The 18,105-nt window shown below is 40.7% G+C and overlaps 2 protein-coding genes across 5 annotated transcripts; one reads left to right on the forward strand and one right to left on the reverse strand.

Moving 5' to 3' along the window:
- The first annotated feature begins 1,277 nt into the window (after window positions 1–1,277).
- LOC119811733 (zinc finger protein 39-like) lies at window positions 1,278–18,105 on the forward strand. 2 transcript variants are annotated; one of them, XM_038325709.1, is made up of 5 exons: window positions 1,278–1,395; window positions 2,564–2,698; window positions 10,648–10,774; window positions 13,843–13,935; window positions 15,621–18,105. In XM_038325709.1, exons 1-5 carry the CDS (start codon window positions 1,393–1,395, stop codon window positions 17,366–17,368), a joined length of 2,106 nt encoding a protein of 701 aa, XP_038181637.1. In that variant the 5' UTR covers window positions 1,278–1,392; the 3' UTR covers window positions 17,369–18,105. The 2 variants fall into 2 exon arrangements, with proteins under 2 accessions (XP_038181637.1, XP_038181638.1); XM_038325710.1 differs by having other exon boundaries at window positions 1,325–1,395; window positions 2,567–2,698.
- On the reverse strand, window positions 8,699–9,314 carry LOC119811735 (PEST proteolytic signal-containing nuclear protein-like). 3 transcript variants are annotated; one of them, XM_038325716.1, is made up of 2 exons: window positions 8,942–9,314; window positions 8,790–8,825 (listed from the first exon to the last, which is right to left on the reverse strand). In XM_038325716.1, exons 1-2 carry the CDS (start codon window positions 9,245–9,247, stop codon window positions 8,790–8,792), a joined length of 342 nt encoding a protein of 113 aa, XP_038181644.1. In that variant the 5' UTR covers window positions 9,248–9,314. The 3 variants fall into 3 exon arrangements, with proteins under 3 accessions (XP_038181642.1, XP_038181644.1, XP_038181643.1); XM_038325715.1 differs by having other exon boundaries at window positions 8,790–8,836; window positions 8,881–9,314; XM_038325714.1 differs by having other exon boundaries at window positions 8,699–9,314.

Here is an 18,105-nt window from a genome sequence, read left to right on the forward strand (position 1 = left end):
CGAAAAGGAAAAAAAATAAGAAAAAAGAAAAAAAGGACGTGAAAAGTGGCACACACCACTCTCTCTGGATAAAACTAAAAAACAGAAACTAGAAGTCTAGCTTTTTGCCCAGTGGAATGGATTTCTAGCTCTTGGCGCCATCTGCAGGAGCTAATGTGTCAGTACATCTGTTTGTCCATTTTTTTTTTTTGTTTTTTTTTTTTTTTTTTGTTTGTTTGTTTTTTTTGTTTTTTTTTTCCTGGAGCCAGAACCAGAAAGAGGGTTTGCTCTAAGTTCCCTTTGGCACTCCCCTTTTCCACCTGTAGCAGCTTTGCTCTGCGGGCCCTGAGCGGTGGGGGTAGGGGGTAAGGAGTGGGGTGTCTGAGCTCTCTTCTCTCCAGGGTCCTCTTCTCTCCAGGGTCCTCTGACAATGGTCCCCACGCTCCTGAGCCTCACAGAGGAGCTTCATCTCTGCAGGCACAGCGCCAAAGGCCCTGGCTTCCAGCATTTTTATAGTAACTACAGGGGTGTGTCAGTCAGGTGATTATCCCGTTAGACTCGTCAGGACTCCCCCCTCTCCCCCCCACAAGGTTTCTCTGTAGCTTTGGTGCCTGTCCTGGAACTAGCTCTTGTAGATCAGGCTGGTCTTGAACTCACAGAGATCCGCCTGCCTCTGCCTCCCGAGTGCTGGGATTAAAGGCGTGCGCCACCACCTCCCGGCTTTGTAAGAAATTTTTAAATGACACTGTGCCTCACATTTTATTTGTACTTGACATCCTCTTTAAAAGATGGCTAGTTAGATCTCTGTCAGCTTCTCTGTTCAAAGATCTGGGACCAAAACCAAAGAAATAAAGATCAAAGAAAAAGTTGCTGGAAATTTAAAAATGATCGTCTTTCTTTACATTTGTGAACAACTCGTTTCTACATTTAATTCACCATTCATATGACTTTATGAACAAGATCAAACCCCAATCTCTTATCCACCCGGAGTGAGCTTTATCTTCAGACAGCTGCAGATAAGGGGAGCATAGTGGTCAGTTCCTACAACCTCAGCATTTTAGGGATGAGGCAGAAGGACTGTCATGAGTTCGAGGCCAGCGCGGGTTGCACAGCAAGACCTTGTCTCGAAAAACAAAACGCAAAACAAACAAAAACCACTCGAAGACGTCTTTATTCAGGCAAAGTCTTAGTCAGCCACTGATTGGTGCCATCTGCGGTCACTCAAGGCGCGAGGGGGTGGGGACTGAGGTTCTATCCAATCAGGCACGCATCCCGGGCGCAGGGGCGGGCCCTCGCGGGTTCACTAGTTCGCGGGTCTTTGTCTCGCGCCATCTTAGCGCCTGATCCGTCAGCTGTGCTGGGCAGTCCGGGCGCCTCGGGCCTGTCAGCTGAGGGAGGCGGACGGGGGGCGCCATGGTGAGTGCTGCCCGCGGGAAGCGGCCGGGGCAGGTCCTCGTCCCCTCCGCTGTGCTGTGCGCGGACGGTTTGGCTCCCCGAGGCCTGCGCAGGGCTGTGCTCAGGGCTTCTGTCGCCCCCGGTCTCGACGTGGGCTGAGCCTCCAGGGAGACTTGTCCTCAGCCGCACCCGTCGGGACCCTGGTGCCACAGCTGCTGTGTCTGGCGTCCCCTTGTCTAGCAGTGACAGCCCTGGGCGATGGAGCAGCCGGAGGTGTGGGCTGAGCCTGGGCTGCCGCATCTCCTGCATCCCGAAGGCTCTTATTGTGCTGGCTCTTGTGAGCAGGAATTCGAGTCCTTTGCTGTGATTATGTTTCTGCTCCCAATGTACCACCCCGATGGGTCTGTGTGCACCATACTCCATCTTTGTAACTTCTAGATGTGTGCTTGGTAATCTTGTCATCTTGATTGGACCGACTGTTCCTACATTAGTAAAAACACACCTCTGGCTGGCTGTGCAAGGCCCTTTCCAGAGGTGGCATTCCAGTGGCCCTGGCCTCATGAATAGATTAATCCCTTGATGAATCCATAGACTGCTATGTTTTATTGGGTGGTGCTGAAAAGTAGGGGTTGGGACAGAGTCCTAGGAAGTTTGTCACGAGTGTGGCCATGGTCATCAATGAATCTATGCACTTCTTCACATGTTTAGAAACATTTCACACTCCATTTAAAAATCCATTTAAAAATTTCCGCTAACTAGAACAGTTAGAATAACTCAGAATTCCTGCATCTTTGGCTGTTCGGTAGCTATAATTTATTTTCCACGGAACTTGAAAGTTTTAACTTGATATTATTGAAAGTGTCTTTTTAAGACAGTGTGACCTGCAGGGCAGAAACTTAAAAGGATTTTCTGCACACTATAGCAAAACCTGTGCTAATACTTGTGTCACTGCCATAGTGTCTAATAATTTTGCAATGCTTTTGAGGCAGTTTTCAGCATTTGCTTTTTTTGACAGCTTCAACAAAGGGTTTGACCAAACTCAGGGCCAAGCTCACAAGACAATAGTGTGACGCCTTCATGGGAGCCTGGGGGTCATTCTGCTGAATCTTGCTTTAGTTCATGTGTCATTGCACTGAAATGTGGCTCCCGGTCACTCCCGTGGCATCCTCAACACTGTATGGTTTTACAGAAGAACGTGCATCAGGACAATCAAACTCTTGACACTGGAAGGCAGAAGAGAAGCTACAAGAAGAGGTCAGTGTCTTACAGTCACTGCAGATGGTCCCAGCGGTGCAGAGCAAGGAAGCACAAGGCGCCAGTAAAGGTAACTAAGTAACCATGGACGGTAATAGACGTGCATGTTTTCATCTTTATTTCCTTATCTAGAAACAGTAGTATGAGATTATATATATATATATATATGAGATTATATAATATATACATATATAATACACACACACACACACACACACTATGCTCTTTTGCCAAACACGATTTATTGTTATGTGCCATAGCTATCAACAATTGAAAATCCACAAGAGCCACCACCAAGATGGATCATGGGTAAAGGTACTCAGTTCTGACAGCCTGAGTTGGCTCTCTAGGACCCCCAAGGTGAAAAGAAAGAACCAAATTCCATAAGACCTCCACGTGTGCTCTGTAGCACAAGCATGCACATACACTAAATTAAATAAATTTTAAAAAAATCATGTGACCTTTCAATAAATGCAGAAAACAAACGGGAGAAAATCCGCCTTTTGAGATGAGAGGCGACAACAGTGTAGGGACATAAGATTGCATTTTACTTGAAAGTAATGTCATACTTAATGAATCAGTGTTTTTATTTCCTGAGAAGAGAAATAAGACATATCCATTCTCAGAACTTCGTCTATCACTATCCTAGAGGTGCTCTCCAGGACCCGTGGCAGCAGTAATGACTGAGAGTCATATAAATTGGAGGAAGAAGGTCATAATCATTTGGAGATGAGGTGACACTGTGTTCATTAAAAATATGACACATGAAAAGGTTGAGCAAAGTAACAAAGGCCCAAAATAAAACCAACTGTTTCTCTACACAAAGAATGGTCTGAAGATGAAGCTGAGCAATTCCAGTGAAGGATACCAAAAGCAAAACATTCAAAATAACTTTCTCGAAGGATGTGAGATCTTGATCACTGAAAACTAGACTGTGTGGTTTGTTTTGGGGTCACCGGCTGTCACCTTTCCACCTCCTCCCTTGGCGCTGGGGCCTGTGCTTTCATAGAAGGAGGTAGGGATTGCGTTTCTGTCCTTTACGTTATTACAGATTTGCTCAGGATGAGGCCTGCACACTCAAATGTGTGTTACTGTCTCCTTGTTATGGAGAGAAGAATGACGTCCACAGAGGGCATCCTGTAGAAGGAGCTGCAGGCAGGCCTGCTTTTCATCCCACCCGGCCCCCGCATAGCTAGCTTAGCCCTGGAAATAACGACACACAAACTGTATTCATTTAAACACTGCCTGGCCCATTAGTTTCAGCCTCTTATTAGCTAATTCTCACATCTTGCTTTAACCCATATTTAGTAATATGTGTAGCACCACAAGGTGGTAGCTTACTGGGAAAGATTCAGCATGTCTGACCTGGCTGCTGGCTCCATGGCATCTGTCTCAGAGAGGAGAGGCATGGCGGCTGTCTAACTTCCCTTCTTCCCAGCATTCTGTTCTGTCTACTCCACCTATCTAAATCCTGCCCTATCAAAAAGCCAAGGCAGTTTCTTTATTAACCAATGAGAGTCCTCCATCAGCATCCTAAAAATGGAACACCAGGTACCGATTCCTCTTGCCCTACCCTGCCCATTGTCTTTATTTAAAGGACCCCATACATACTATACCAATGGGTATTTAAAGGGGGGACCTGGGACCCAGGGCTCTAAGGAAGGAGGCTAGGGATTCCACAGTGTGAGAGAAGGTGGCTCTGAGGAACTATATCTGAGGCTGTCCTCTGGCCTACATGAACCATACTGTTTGGTTAGCCAAGCTAAGTGGGGATTATACACCTGATATTGGAGAGACTACAAGTAGGCATTTGATTTTTCTTCAGCATTAGGAGTGGCAAATGCTGTGGATGCGTTTATATGGTGAGGCTGATCTCTAAAACCAAATGTCACTCTATCTGGAGATAGGGTACTTTGGAGTTAATTGTGGTTAAAAAAGTGCTAGTCCCTAGTATTATAGAAGACGGAGAGGCCTTCCTCACTGCACTACATGAGGACACCTCAAGGAAGTGTCCTTTATAAGCCTAGAAAGGCTGCAGTGGAAACTGAATCAGCTGGTTTTGGTCCTGCAGGACTGAGAAAATGTGGCATGTTATGGAAGCCCAAAGCAGCTAATGCTGCTTCAGTTGCCCATACAAACTGAAATCCCTTTGTCCACATCTAGGAATTTGATGTTTCTGCTGCACTGCTGTTGAATTAGTTTATTGACCTACAGAGAGTCAGTGTCTTTATGGTGTAAAATTCTACTCCGTGAATATGGCATTCTCTTTATTTGCTTTTAAAAGCCTTCACCGTCTTCCTCCTTCATATACTTGCATAGTTTTGTTGTTAGGATGGCCAGGGTTTTCTTCCCATGCTTTTGTTGTATGAATCGTTTCACATGTAGAGTTTAATTTTTTATAGTTTAATTTATTGTTTTCTATTTGAAACACTTTAAAGGAGATTATCAGGTATTTTTACTTCTAAATGATAAGGAAACCATAGCCTGCATTTCCCCCTTTGCATTGACCTTGGTTGGTATGTCTTATACAGTGCTGGTGCTGATGATGTGGGTCTGCATGTGGATGTTTGAGTTTTGTAGACAGGGTCATGCTATGGTAGACCAGCCTGGCTTCAAACATGGATCCTCCTGCCTTTGCCTCTCAAATGCTGGGATTACAGGCCTACCAAAGCTTGCCTGGAAAGACAGAGCATCCTTATCATTCCCTTTCCCCTCAGCTGTCATGCTGCTTCTTAGGTTAAGAGACATATATTTTTATCATGAGAAGAAAGACTGTTCTGATTTTTTTTTTTTTTTTTGCTAAGAACTTTGCAAAGGGCTCCTGCTTTTAAAATTGGCTCAGGGGTTAAGAGTACAGACTAGTTTCCCAGAGGACCTAGGTTCAATTCCCAGCATCCACATGGCAGCTAACAACCATCTGTAACTCCATTTCTAGGGTATGCAAGGCCTTCTATCCTCTCTGAGCACTGCATGCACATGATACACACAACACACACACACACACACACAGAGGGGTGGGCAAGACACCCATCTGCATAAAATAAATTAAAAAAATGCCCTTTCCATGTCTTTGAAAATGATCACAAGATTATACACCCCCACCAGTGGAACTGTGAATTCAGTGAAATACATTAATGTATTAATATTGAGCTTTTCTTTATTTCTAGAAAAAGTATTTAAGAATGTTTCTCAGTTCCTGTGGTCCTGTCACTGAATGTTCTTCTACAAATTATGTTCTTCCTTCCATTTTTACAGCCTCTTGGGTCCTCCTGAAGCCATTTCATTTACTTTGTTATCTGTATGACTGAGGTTCTGCTGTTAGTGAAATCTTACTTTTCTTGCTAAAACTGTCTTTTGATTGCTAGGTCCTGTCTTAGTTAGGGTTTCTTTTGCTGTGAAGAGACACCATGACAATGATAATTCTTTTTTTTTTTAAAGATTTATTAATTAATTATGTATATGGCATTCTGCTTGCATGTGTCCCTGCAGGCCAGAAGAGGGCACCAGATATTTATTACAGATGGTTGGGAGCCACTATGTGGTTGCTGGGAATTGAACACAGAACCTCTGGAAGAACAGTCAGTGCTCTTAACCTCTGAGCCATCTCTCCAGCCCGACAATGGCAACTCTTATAAAGGAAAACATTTAACTGGGGTGGCTTTACATTTTCAGGGGTTTAGTCCATCATCATCATGGCAGGAGGTATGGCAGCATGCAGGCAGACACGGTGCTGGAGAAGGAGCTGAGGGTTCTACATACTGATCTGTAGGCAACAGGAAGTGAATTGACTAGCACACTGAGCATAGCTTGAGCATACGAGACCTCAAAGCCCACCCCCATAATGACATACTTCCTCTGACAAAGCCACACCTATTCCAACAAAGCCACACCTCCTAATAGTGCCACTCCCTATGGGGTTCATTTTCTTTTAAACCATCTCAGGTCTAATATCCAGTGCCAGTTCCCACATGTCTGACCAGAGAAACATAGTATCTGTAATCCTCAGTATGCTGAAAGCAGGAGGATTAAGAGCCCAAGGCCAGCCTCAGCTATACAGAGTTTGAGTCTACCTTGGACTACATCAGACACTGTCTCAAAAACAAACTAACCAACCTCACAGTATATTTAAGATCAGTATATTACCTATCATAGTCAATGTAATTCCCCTTAATTTTTAGAAAATTACTTTCTACTTAGCTGATCATGTATACAGCCTGGAAGTATATATCTCTTTTTACCCCAGGCACAACATACAATTACCAAATTTTAGTCCCAGAGTTTTTCATTTTTGTTTTTTCATTTTCTAGGATAAATTATCTATTCTTTCTTTTTTTTCAAGTTTGACAAAATTTATTGTAATTTTAGTAAAGACATTCAGCTCAGTCATCTGTCTCTCTTCACCTTGACCTTAGGTTAATATCATTTGAGTCAAGTAAATATGTAGGAGAGATGTTATTTCAACAAACAGTAAAATGGACAAACGAACAGTTTGCCTACATAAAAGTTAAATTTATGTATCTTGATATACTTAAACCATGTAAGAACTAACAGTGCTATGTACATTTCCATTGTTTTACTTGGGGCTTATTAAGTAAACTTAAATACAGTGAACAAAGTGTTATGAATATTTGCAGGCTGCTTATTGGAAGTTATTACATTAAAAATGCTTAGTGAATAACTACCACCAATGAAACTCACTGAAGCTGCCTCCAAAGTCAACATTGTAATTTTCAAGGAAACCTCATCATTTATTTTGTCTGTGACTGTTAAAGATGCATTAACTGTCACATTAAAAAAGCCCATATACAATAAAACTACAAAACACCAGCAATACACAAATCTAAGAGTATGTGAGAGACTTCATAATGAACATGTGTTTGAAGAAGCATTTTCTGTCTTATTTCAATCATTAAAATGTGCTTTTGAACCCACTGGCCGATATGTATATACTTAAAGTAAGTCATGGAGTTGTACAATATGTATATACTTAAAGTAAGTCATGGAGTTGTACAATATGTACATACTTAAAGTAAGTCATGAAGTTGTACAAAGAAATCTTGTGAGTTCAATTCAAATTGGAGCTAATGAGTTAGTAACTTAAATGCTTCAAAAGTCACAGAAAGTTCATTGCCTTATCTGTCTTCATACAATGTTATATCTTCCTCCCCCTTTTTTGGTATTTAAACCTTTTAAAAATAAAAACCAGTCAAATACTTAAAGCAGTATGTACATTTATATTTTTGGTGGGATTTTTTACTTTAAAGAAACAGCTTCCTTATGATTTGCCTCAAGTTCTGGTGGAAATGCTTATACGAACTAGAATAAAAACCAAGAGAAGCACATTCAAAATACTGATTTACTTTGGTAGCAAATAGTGTTCACTGAAGACTCCTGAATGGAGACAAATTCCATTAAAGTGAAGTGGGCTATTTTTAATAATACTTCACGTAAGAATTTTTGACAGAAAATGTTTTTTAAAGAGCAAAGCGTCTATACTCACTGATAGCAATGCAATACTAGTATATGACAACCCAAAACAAAATGAACTGCCCATAGGAAAAGGTTTATTTATTTTAATTTTATCTAAATTTACTTTCAGTCAATAGTCCAGGAACATTGTCTTTTTAATCCAATACTCCCTCTTTACAAGGCTGCTCCTGGTAGCCAGACAGTTCAGGTAATGAGGGAGTGGACACAGGAGAGGAGCTGCTCACAGTTTTAAGTAGACAGTGACTTTTGGCTTCCCTCTTAATGTGCTAATAGTTGTGTCTAAAAAAATATGCAATTCTTAGAAAGGTACCACTTCTGATTTCTTTATTATCTGTAACCTTTGGAAACTAATCACATGAAACTACAAAATTAGCAAATGTCTTGAAATCTGTATATAAAACACAAATTACCTCTAATTTCAAGCTCTCATTTATTAGTGTACCACTCAATCTTAAAAAAAAAAGATAAAGAAAAAGGAAAAGAAAATATGGCTCCAAAGCTAGTCTTACACCATTCTTTACAAAAGGAGACCGTTCCTTCTAACTGCACCCACCCACACCCCAATCGCAAAACACTTCATTTAATTGTCTTGGTCATGTACATTTCCAAGATGAGATTTTATATTTTGCTCCCATAGCTTCTGATTATCGGAAAAGCCATGCTTTCCTTTATTAAAGGAGTTTGGTCCAGCTGATGTTGCTGTGTCCCTTCCAATATTCTTCATCCTCACCTTTGCTCCTGGAGGCATTTCTTCAGCCTCACTGTCTTCATCTTCATTGAAAGCTGCTGCTACTGAAAGGGTTTTTGGAGCAAGAGTTGGAACCATTTCCTTAGGCTTACTTGATCCAAGTTTGATGGAGATGGCTGATGCTTTCTTTGTCGTCGTCTGACTACCTATGGCAAATCCAAACTTGGAGATCTTTGTAGGCTTTGTTGGGAGGTCTGCAGCTTCTTCGTGAGCCGATTGCTTTTCAGCGCTGCGACTGGAACTTTCCCCTCCATTACTGGAAGAAACAGTCTTAGTTTTCACAGGTTTTTCTGCTTCTTCTTCAGGTCCTCCGGCGGCTCCGGCTCGCTGCGGCTTCTCTGGCTTCTCTCCCGCCTTCCTGTCCGCCATCTTCTCCGCCATGGCCTCCCCCTGCAGCCCCTCTATTCTTTGTGTGCTTGTTTATATGTTTGCTTATTTGACATAGGGTCTTAATTTGTAACCCTGACTTAAAACAGAGATCTGTCTACCTCTGTCTCGAGTGCTAGAATTAAAGCTGTGCACCACCATGCTTAGCTGTGATCTTTTATTTGCTTTGTTGGTTTTGAGATGAGATCTCATGTAGCCCCACCTAACCTTAAAATTGCTACTTATTAAAAGAGTGGTTTCTCTTCTGTATTCTTTTTTTTTTAGACACAGGGTTTCTCTGTAGCTTTGGAGCCTGTCCTGGAACTAGCTCTTGTAGTCCAGGTTGGCCTCAAACTCAGAGATCCTCCTGCCTCTGCCTCCCGAGTGCTGGGATTAAAGGTGTGTGCCACTACCACTCGGCCTGTTCTATATTCTTAATGCTGTTATATTTGAGTGCAGGTGACCTTGTTTCTTCTCTCATTATTCTTCATTTGCATCCTTCTTTGTCCACCTTTCCTGAGTTGTCTTTCAAAATGCAGATCTTAGATTTAAGAGGCCAATATAAGGATTACTGTAAATGTACTCAAGTTGTTGGAATTAGACGGTTTTGAAAAGCAAAATCCCTGGTCGTCAGTCACCCGAACATATAACTTTATAACTCACCACTGCTCAGGAATCATCACCTCTGTGGTTCTACTGATAGGCCCATTAACCATCGTGGTTCTGTGCTTTTACAACGTGACCTCTGTGGTTTGTTACTCCCGAGAACTCACTATGCTATAACCTGCAGGATGCTTAGCAGTCCTCATTACCTGTTCTGCTTTGGCATGTGTCTTTGTTTAACATCATTTCAAGGGTGTAGGTGTGCCGTCCTCACTCAGACTAGATTATCAGGCCAACTGTGGACAAGGTTTCTTTCTTTTTTTCTTTTTCTAAGAGAGAAAGAAACAGTCTCTTATGTGTGTTTGTGTGTGTCTCTGTGTGTATCTGTGTCTGTTGTGTGTCTGTGTCTGTGTGTGTGTGTCTGTGCGTGTCTATGTGTGTCTCTGTGTATGTGTCTGTGTGAGTGTCTATGTGTGTCTGTGTATGTGTCTGTGCGTGTCTATGTGTGTCTCTGTGTGCGTGTCTCTGTGTGTGTCTGTGTCTGTGTGTCTGTTACTGCAGATTGAATCCAAGGCCTTGCGAATGTTTTACAGCACATAATCCATCCATTTTTGTTAGGATGGAAATTCTGTAGTAGTCATCTTTTCAATTACTAAATTAGTACAGATGCAGATATTAGTGATTTCCCCCCGCGATAGAGAGTGTAAACTAATGTGCAGCTCATGTGAGACACACTCTCAAAGAGCAAACTCCCACATTCCTGTCTTCTGATAGGCCCAAAACTTGAGTTGAGGAGAAATGTTTCATTACAGGGGTTGGTGTCATTTGAGGATGTCTATGTGGACTTCACCTGGGAGGAGTGGCAGGACCTGGATGATGCTCAGAGGAAGCTCTACAGGGACGTGATGCTGGAGACCTACAGGATTCTGGAGTCCTTGGGTGAGTAAAAGAAGTACCCAGTAGTATAAGAAGCACTTCCTTTATTAGTAAGAACAGTAATCATGTCTGAAATTTGTTTATACTCACACACATAATATTTTATATGTATGTATAGACCTACCTCCAGAAATTGGCAGGTCTATGCAGACCTAGCACATCTTTATATTGGGAACATTTAAATTCTCTGTTAGCTATTTTGAAGCATTTAATCATTTTCAACTATGGTCATGCTTCTGTGCCCTAGAAAACTGAAAGCTATACTGGCTGTCCAGGCTGTACCCCTGAATGCACTAGCCATCTTCACTCTGCCCTCCTTGACGTTCTCTTCTAGGCCATGCTAACCACTCTTGCCTCTGTTTCTCTGAGTGAAACTTTGTCTTCCACTTATAAACAAGTGTTTATCTTTTTGTGCCCAACTTCCATAACTAAGCAAAAACATTCATCAGTTCTTGCTTGAGATAATTTTTGAGTTTCTTAGTGAATAATATTCCCTTATACATAAATACCCTTTTTAAAAGACAAGATCTCATGTAGCCCATTACCTTGAACTCATGATCTCTCAAAATACTGATTTAATTTTCTTTTAAAATATATTTAGTAATAGCTACGCCATAAAGATAGTTCTATTTCTATTTTTTGAGGGACTTTAATACTGTTTTCCATAGTAACAATTTTATATCCTCAGAAACAATGTGGAATAGTGTGTCTGTCTGTGCCCTCATCAGTATTTGTTGTCTGTGCTTTTGATGTAGTCTAGCTGCAGGTGTTTTGATAGCTCACTGTGATTCTGATTAGCATTTTCTGATGTTTACAGATATTAACCATTTATTGATGAGTTTGTGAGTTATTTGTATGCCTTTGGGAAAATACCTATTCGAGTAGCCTTGTTCAATTTTTAATTAAATGATTTTTCTGCTGTTAAATTCCTTATATATTCCAGAAATTATCCTCTTGTACAATTTCAGACGTTTTCTTTCATTGTGTCTGTTACCACTTTGCTCTATCATTTGCTTTTCTGAATAGAGGTTTTATATCTATGAAATCCCAGTTGTCAGTTTTCACTGTTGATGACTATGGTTTGAGGTCATGTCACAATCTTTGTGCTCGTGTGTTTGTGCATGTCTGTGTTTCCTGCACCCTTGAAATTGAGGAGGAAGCATTACTTGGGTCTAGAACTTCCAGACCAACCTGGTAATGTAGGAAGGCCAATCTCAAAAAGGAAATAAAATCTTTGAATCAATATTCAGTTTTCTGTATTTATTTCAGAACTGTCAGATCTTGCATTTATATTTTAGTTATATTTTAATTTGGTTTCTGAATACGGTAAGATATAGGGGATCTAATATCTTTCCATATACTGAGTCTGCTATTTTCATCTGTTCAAATAGTTTATATTTTTCTTATTTACACCTGAGGATTCTTTTGATAAGTGAAAACATATTTCTGACATTTTTGGTGGCTCTTTTTTGTATTCTTTTTTTCTCGGTGTTAATTTTTTATATTTAATGGTTTCTTTCATCTTTTTCTTTTGTGTATCCACTGTATTGCTTAATTTTATATGCTCATGTGGTTTTTAATGATGGTGGTCCTTTCACTTACTGTGTAACATCTCTTAAGTGTTTCCCGTAGGGCTGTCTGTGTATTAGGCAAGCTTCTCTAGAGCAATGGTTCTCAACCTGTGAGTCTCAACCCATTTGGGATTTGAATGACCCTTCACAAGGGTCACCACAGACCATCAGAAAACACAGATATTTATATTATGATTTGTAACAGTAGCAAACTTTACATTTATAAGTGCTGGGCATGGTAGCACGCGTCGTTAATCCTAGCACTCAGGAGCTAGAGGCAGGTGGATCTGTATGACTTTGAGGCCAGTCTTGTCTCTAGAGCTACTTACAGGATATCCAGGGCTACACAGAAAAACTCTGTCTTGAACGCCACTGTAATTTTGTTCTGGGTTTTTTTGGGGGGGGGGGGTGGCTAGAGAGATGGCTCAGCAGTTAAGTGTACTGCCTGCTCTTCCAGAGAACCTGGGTTCAAATACTCATATGACCACTCAACAACCATCTGTAACTCCAGTCCCAGAAGCTCCAGCCATCTCTCCTTGAATCTACAGTCACTTAATGAACATGATGCATAGACATATATGCAGGCAAAACATTCATACAAATAACATATAAATAAATGCAATTAATTTCTTTTTCCATTTTAAAATATGAAACATGCCTTTAATCCTAGTACTTAGGATGCAGAGGCAGGTGGATCTCTCAGTTTGAGGCTAGCCTGATCTCCAAGACAGTCAGAGCTACATAGTGACACCCTGTCATAAAAAAGGAACAAAACGAAATCTGACCACATTATTCTACACTTGAATTAGTTCTGTTGTGGAAGCTCCCACCTTTTTGTTTTCCTTAAGTTTTTGTTGAGTCTTAGCTCCAAAATTCAGATTGCTTAAACTTTTTTTTTAAGAGCATACACACATGCCATGCCATGCCATGCATCTAGTGACAGAGGACGGCTTGGTAGACTTGGTACTCTTCTTCCTCTGCATGGTTCTTAGGAGGACTTTCCTTTGTTCCTTCCTTTTTTTTTTATTGAACTGTATTGTGTCTATTTAAGTAGTCTTAAAATCCACTTTTAGATTTCCCTTTTCTATTTGTTTTTAGTACTGTAGATTAATGTAGAGATTTATATATACTGGGCAAGTCTGTCACTGCACTGTATCCCAAGCACCCTTTTTATTTTTTATTTTTTATTTTGAGACAGGGTCTTAAGTTGCTGTGACAGACTTTGAACTAGTAGTATTCCTCCTTTCTTAGTCTCTCAGGCATTTGAGATCACAGAACAGAGCTGCGTTCTTTGCTCATCTTTGCTTCCTTTGTCCCATCTTTACTTTCTTCCTCAAGCCATTTAACATTACTTACTAAAGGCAAGACCATGAAGTATATGAGGGTACACTCACAAACTGCAGATCTGCCTAGAAATCACTCACTTCCCAAAGGTGGTGTCTTTCTGCAGTGTACTTGACTTAGCATGTGGTAAAATCTTATATTATTTCTCATTACCAGGTCACTGCATTACCAAACCTGAGGTGATCTTTAAGTTGGAACAAGGAACTGAACCGTGGAGAGTAGAAGAAGTTCCAGAGCAGAGTCGGCCAGGTCAGTGAATACACCCTGGACAAAGAGACCAGGATGACCAGATCTAATAGACACTGGCCATGTTGAGCTCTTTTCACTGATGGTACTGGTACATCAGGTGTTTCCTGTGTACATTATCCAAGGAGAACTCTCACATGAACCTCTTCTCTCTCTTTCTTTTATTTTGTTATATATTTTCTTGAGTTCACAAATTTCTGTAACTGTATGGAACTTCCTAGATAATTTTGGCTAGTTGGTTAGCTACTTTCTCTAAGTTTCCAGTTATCAGTGTTTCCTACCCCACGCATTTTTGGCTGTGTTCATTCTTTTATCACATGGTATTTGGTTAGCTCCTAAACACTGCACCTTTATAATTAGACATGTAAGTAAGTAATAAAACTTACAAGTAAGTATAAAAAGCTTACATTTTGTTGAAAAAATTAAACATAAAATATTTAGTTGTAAGATAAGAGTCATAAAGAATGTTTTATCACAAACTAAGAAATAAAACTATACACCATTTTATTTCAGGAGAAGTCTAAAGGGAAAGAATTTAAGGGATATTGTTATTCATTTAATCTTAATATTACTTTTTGTTTTTTACAAATTTGGTATACGTAATACATAGGTGGGCATAAAATATAGACTTGAGAGTGGTTATGTCCATTGGGAATTGGTAGCGTAGTTATTCAGGCATTAATTAAGGTGATTGATGAGAACAGAAAAAGAAGCTGAGAATCAAGTCTTCTGTCCCACAGAATGAGAATCTATGAAAGTGAGGGACATTCAGCACAACCAAATCACCCAGCATGGAAAGGGAAAACCTAGGCTTGACAGGACAAGTAGGTCTTAGATATGAAGAGACTTAAGTGGAGCAAGGATTTCATGGTGAAGAGCCGAGACTGCTGTGTGGGTGTGGACGTCTCTTATCAGCAGTCTCTCTTGGGGAAAACAATAGACTTATATAGAAGGCTCCATTTATAATACAAAATAGAAGCTTCCAGAAACAAAGAGCTTCAAGGCGGGGGTACATGTACCTTACTCTAAGTGAAGAATGTCTATTCTATGAATCTCAAAAATATACAGAAAAACATTTCAAAGAATATGGGCATGGCTGTTTCCTGAATGAAATACATTAGTCCAACATGGAGGTAGCCTGAAACTTCCTGACCCTCTTATGGTCTAGGGAGCATAAAATAAATTTCCATTAGGAATTGGAGGGCTAGAATTAGCTGTTTTCATGTGAGAATAAGGTCATTTGTGTTTATAATCCAACCCCCTAAATTTCTATTGTGGTTCCTCATGGAAAAGTAAAAACTAAACACGCAGGGATCAGTCCTTTTCTAAGTCTAAATTGTATTTCTGATCAAGTGAAAGACAAACCGTACAAACCTCCATCCTCAGAAAGAAAAGGGAAGTGGCATGAATCAAAGACCTAGGATGAAGGAATGGGAAAATAGCAGGTGGAAATGAGGGTACTGAAATATACAGCTAGGCACAGGTGAACATTTAACTATCTCGTGCTTCAAATGAATAAAACATTTTAAATCAATGAGGTGATGTGATTTTACATTGTAAAGTCTAATGTATAGATTCTGTATACGTTATATCAATATTATTTTGAAATCATAATGTACTGAGAATGAGAAGGCAATTCCTCATCTTTCTGCTGTAATAGGAGCTTGGTTATTTCTGTTTTCTTTTAGATGTCCAGAAAGTAAATGAACTGGATGAAACCAGCCAGGACAATCAAGAGAGACATTTGTGGCACCGGGTAATTGCCAACAGCAACACGTCGACTGAGAAGAATGTTAAATTAGGAAAAATATTTAATATGAGCTCAAACCATGTTTCAAATTTGACTGTAAAGAATAGAAATTCCTCAGGAATGAGGCCTGCAACACCTAATGTATGGCAGAATGTGCTTCCCCCTAACGAGCCTGGTAACATGCAGACTGGTAAGGAACTTGATGGCTCTGTCAGTAGCAGGACCCCCTTTCGTGCACAGCATCATAAACGGTATAACAGAGCTCCAAGTACGCGACAGCATATTCAGTGTTGCAGGCAAGAAGCAACCTACAACACAAAGGCATCATGGACAAATAAGAGGTTTCACATTACTCATAGTTCCAGCAAATCTGGTGAGTCTGGGAAGGCATCTGATGAGGTGGAGATGACTTGGGGAAGGGCAGGGACTTTTGAATGTAGTGTTTGTAAGAAAACATTCTGTTCAAAGTTGAAGCTCACTAAACATAAGAAAACACACAAAGTACAGAAATATTACAAGTGTAGTGATTGTGAGAAAACCTTCATTAAGAAATCATACCACAAAAAACAGATAATAAATGCTGGAGTCAGATCCTACAGATGTAGACAATGTGAGAAAATTTTCCATCAGAAAAAACAGCAAACTGCACGTCAGAGAGTCAGAGGAACAAAACTTTATGAACTTCATCAATCTGAAAAAAGCTTTAGCGAGAAGGCAAATCTCAGGAGGCATCAAAGAACCCGCACAGGTTATAAACCCTATGGATGTCATATGTGCGGGAAATCGTTCTACCGTAAGTCCCACCTCAACAGGCATCAGAGAACTCACACAGGTGAGAAACCCTATGGATGTAAAGAATGTAAGAAAACGTTCTACCACAAGTCGTCCCTCACCATACACCAGAGAACCCACACAGGCGAGAAGCCCTACGAGTGTAAGAAATGTAGGAAAACGTTCTACTGTAAGTCAGACCTGAATGTGCATCACAGAACCCACACAGGCGAGAAACCGTATGAGTGCGACAAATGTGGAAAGACATTCTACTCTAAGTCACACCTCATCATACATCAGAAAATTCACACAGGTGACAAACCATATGAATGTGAAGAATGTCAGAAAACATTCAACCGGAAGTCCAACCTTACTGTGCACCAGAAAACACACACCGGGGAGAAACCTTATGAATGTAGTGTATGCGGAAAAACTTTTCACCGTAAGTCACACCTCAGCATGCATCAGGGAACTCACACTGGTAAGAAACCCTATGAATGTAAGGAATGTGGGAAAGCTTTCTACCAGAAGTCGAGTCTCAGCAGGCACCAGAGGAATCACACAGGTAACAGGCCGTATGCATGCGAAGAGTGCAGGAAAACATTCCTCCATAAGTCCTCCCTCACTGTCCATCAAAGGAGCCACACGGGTTATAAACCGTACTCCTGTGAAGAATGCAGGAAAACGTTTTACAGCAAGTCCCATCTCACTGTACATCAGAGAACGCACACAGGCGAGAAGCCCTACGAGTGCAAAGTGTGTGCGAAGGCTTTTCACCAGAAGTCCTACCTGAACAGGCATCAGATAACTCACGACAGTGAGAAAAGGTTTGAGTGTGGCGAGTGTAGGAAAACATTCTACCATAAGTCATCCCTCTCTGTGCATCAGAAAATTCACCTGAGGGAAGGCCCCTGAGTGTAAGGCAGCAAGCTCTCTTAGCAGAACCGATCAATGGGCATCAGACAAGCCACGCGCAGGAGCTACTCCAAGAATGTGATGAATGAGGACAGTGTACTGTTTGCAGGCCACCTTAATAGAGAAAGTTCTGTGTCTCCATTAGATAGTCTGTCTGACCATGTCACAGCCCTACAGAAAAGTGGGCATCCATACGGTGCTCATTATTTCCACCAGGACACAGACGCATTTCTCCTCAGTTGAGTTTTCATTATCTCTGGGCCCGACGTGGCCTGACCTGTGATGACCTTGACATCCATTGTCAGAAAGTCACCGATTTAAGAGAAATGTAACTGTCTGGAGAGAGCAGAGGTGCTCTCATTTTTATCCCCAAATGCTCTTTTAGTTTAGTTGAGGAATACTTTCTCAAACCATTGTGCATGATGTTTTGATAAGAATGCAAATCTTCCATAGCTAATTCAGTTAATGAAATTTTTGAGAAAACTTACATGCTCCTTACTATTTCAAAATTTGTACACAAGGGAAACCTGCATAGCAAATTGAGACTACTTTATCAGAGAAATTTCATTGAACAGTTTGAATAAATTAAATGTTGATAAGTCAGTGTGTGAAACTTTTAACAAAACTTTCATGTCAGAAGTTTGTAACGAAGAAAAACTACCAGTCTTTGTAATTTTAATATTAACTTTCAAATGGAGGCATACATGTGCCAATAAATAATGAGTGCCATTATTGTA

This window comes from Arvicola amphibius, chromosome 4 (genome assembly GCF_903992535.2).
Source record: "Arvicola amphibius chromosome 4, mArvAmp1.2, whole genome shotgun sequence".
Taxonomy (NCBI): domain Eukaryota; kingdom Metazoa; phylum Chordata; class Mammalia; order Rodentia; family Cricetidae; genus Arvicola; species Arvicola amphibius.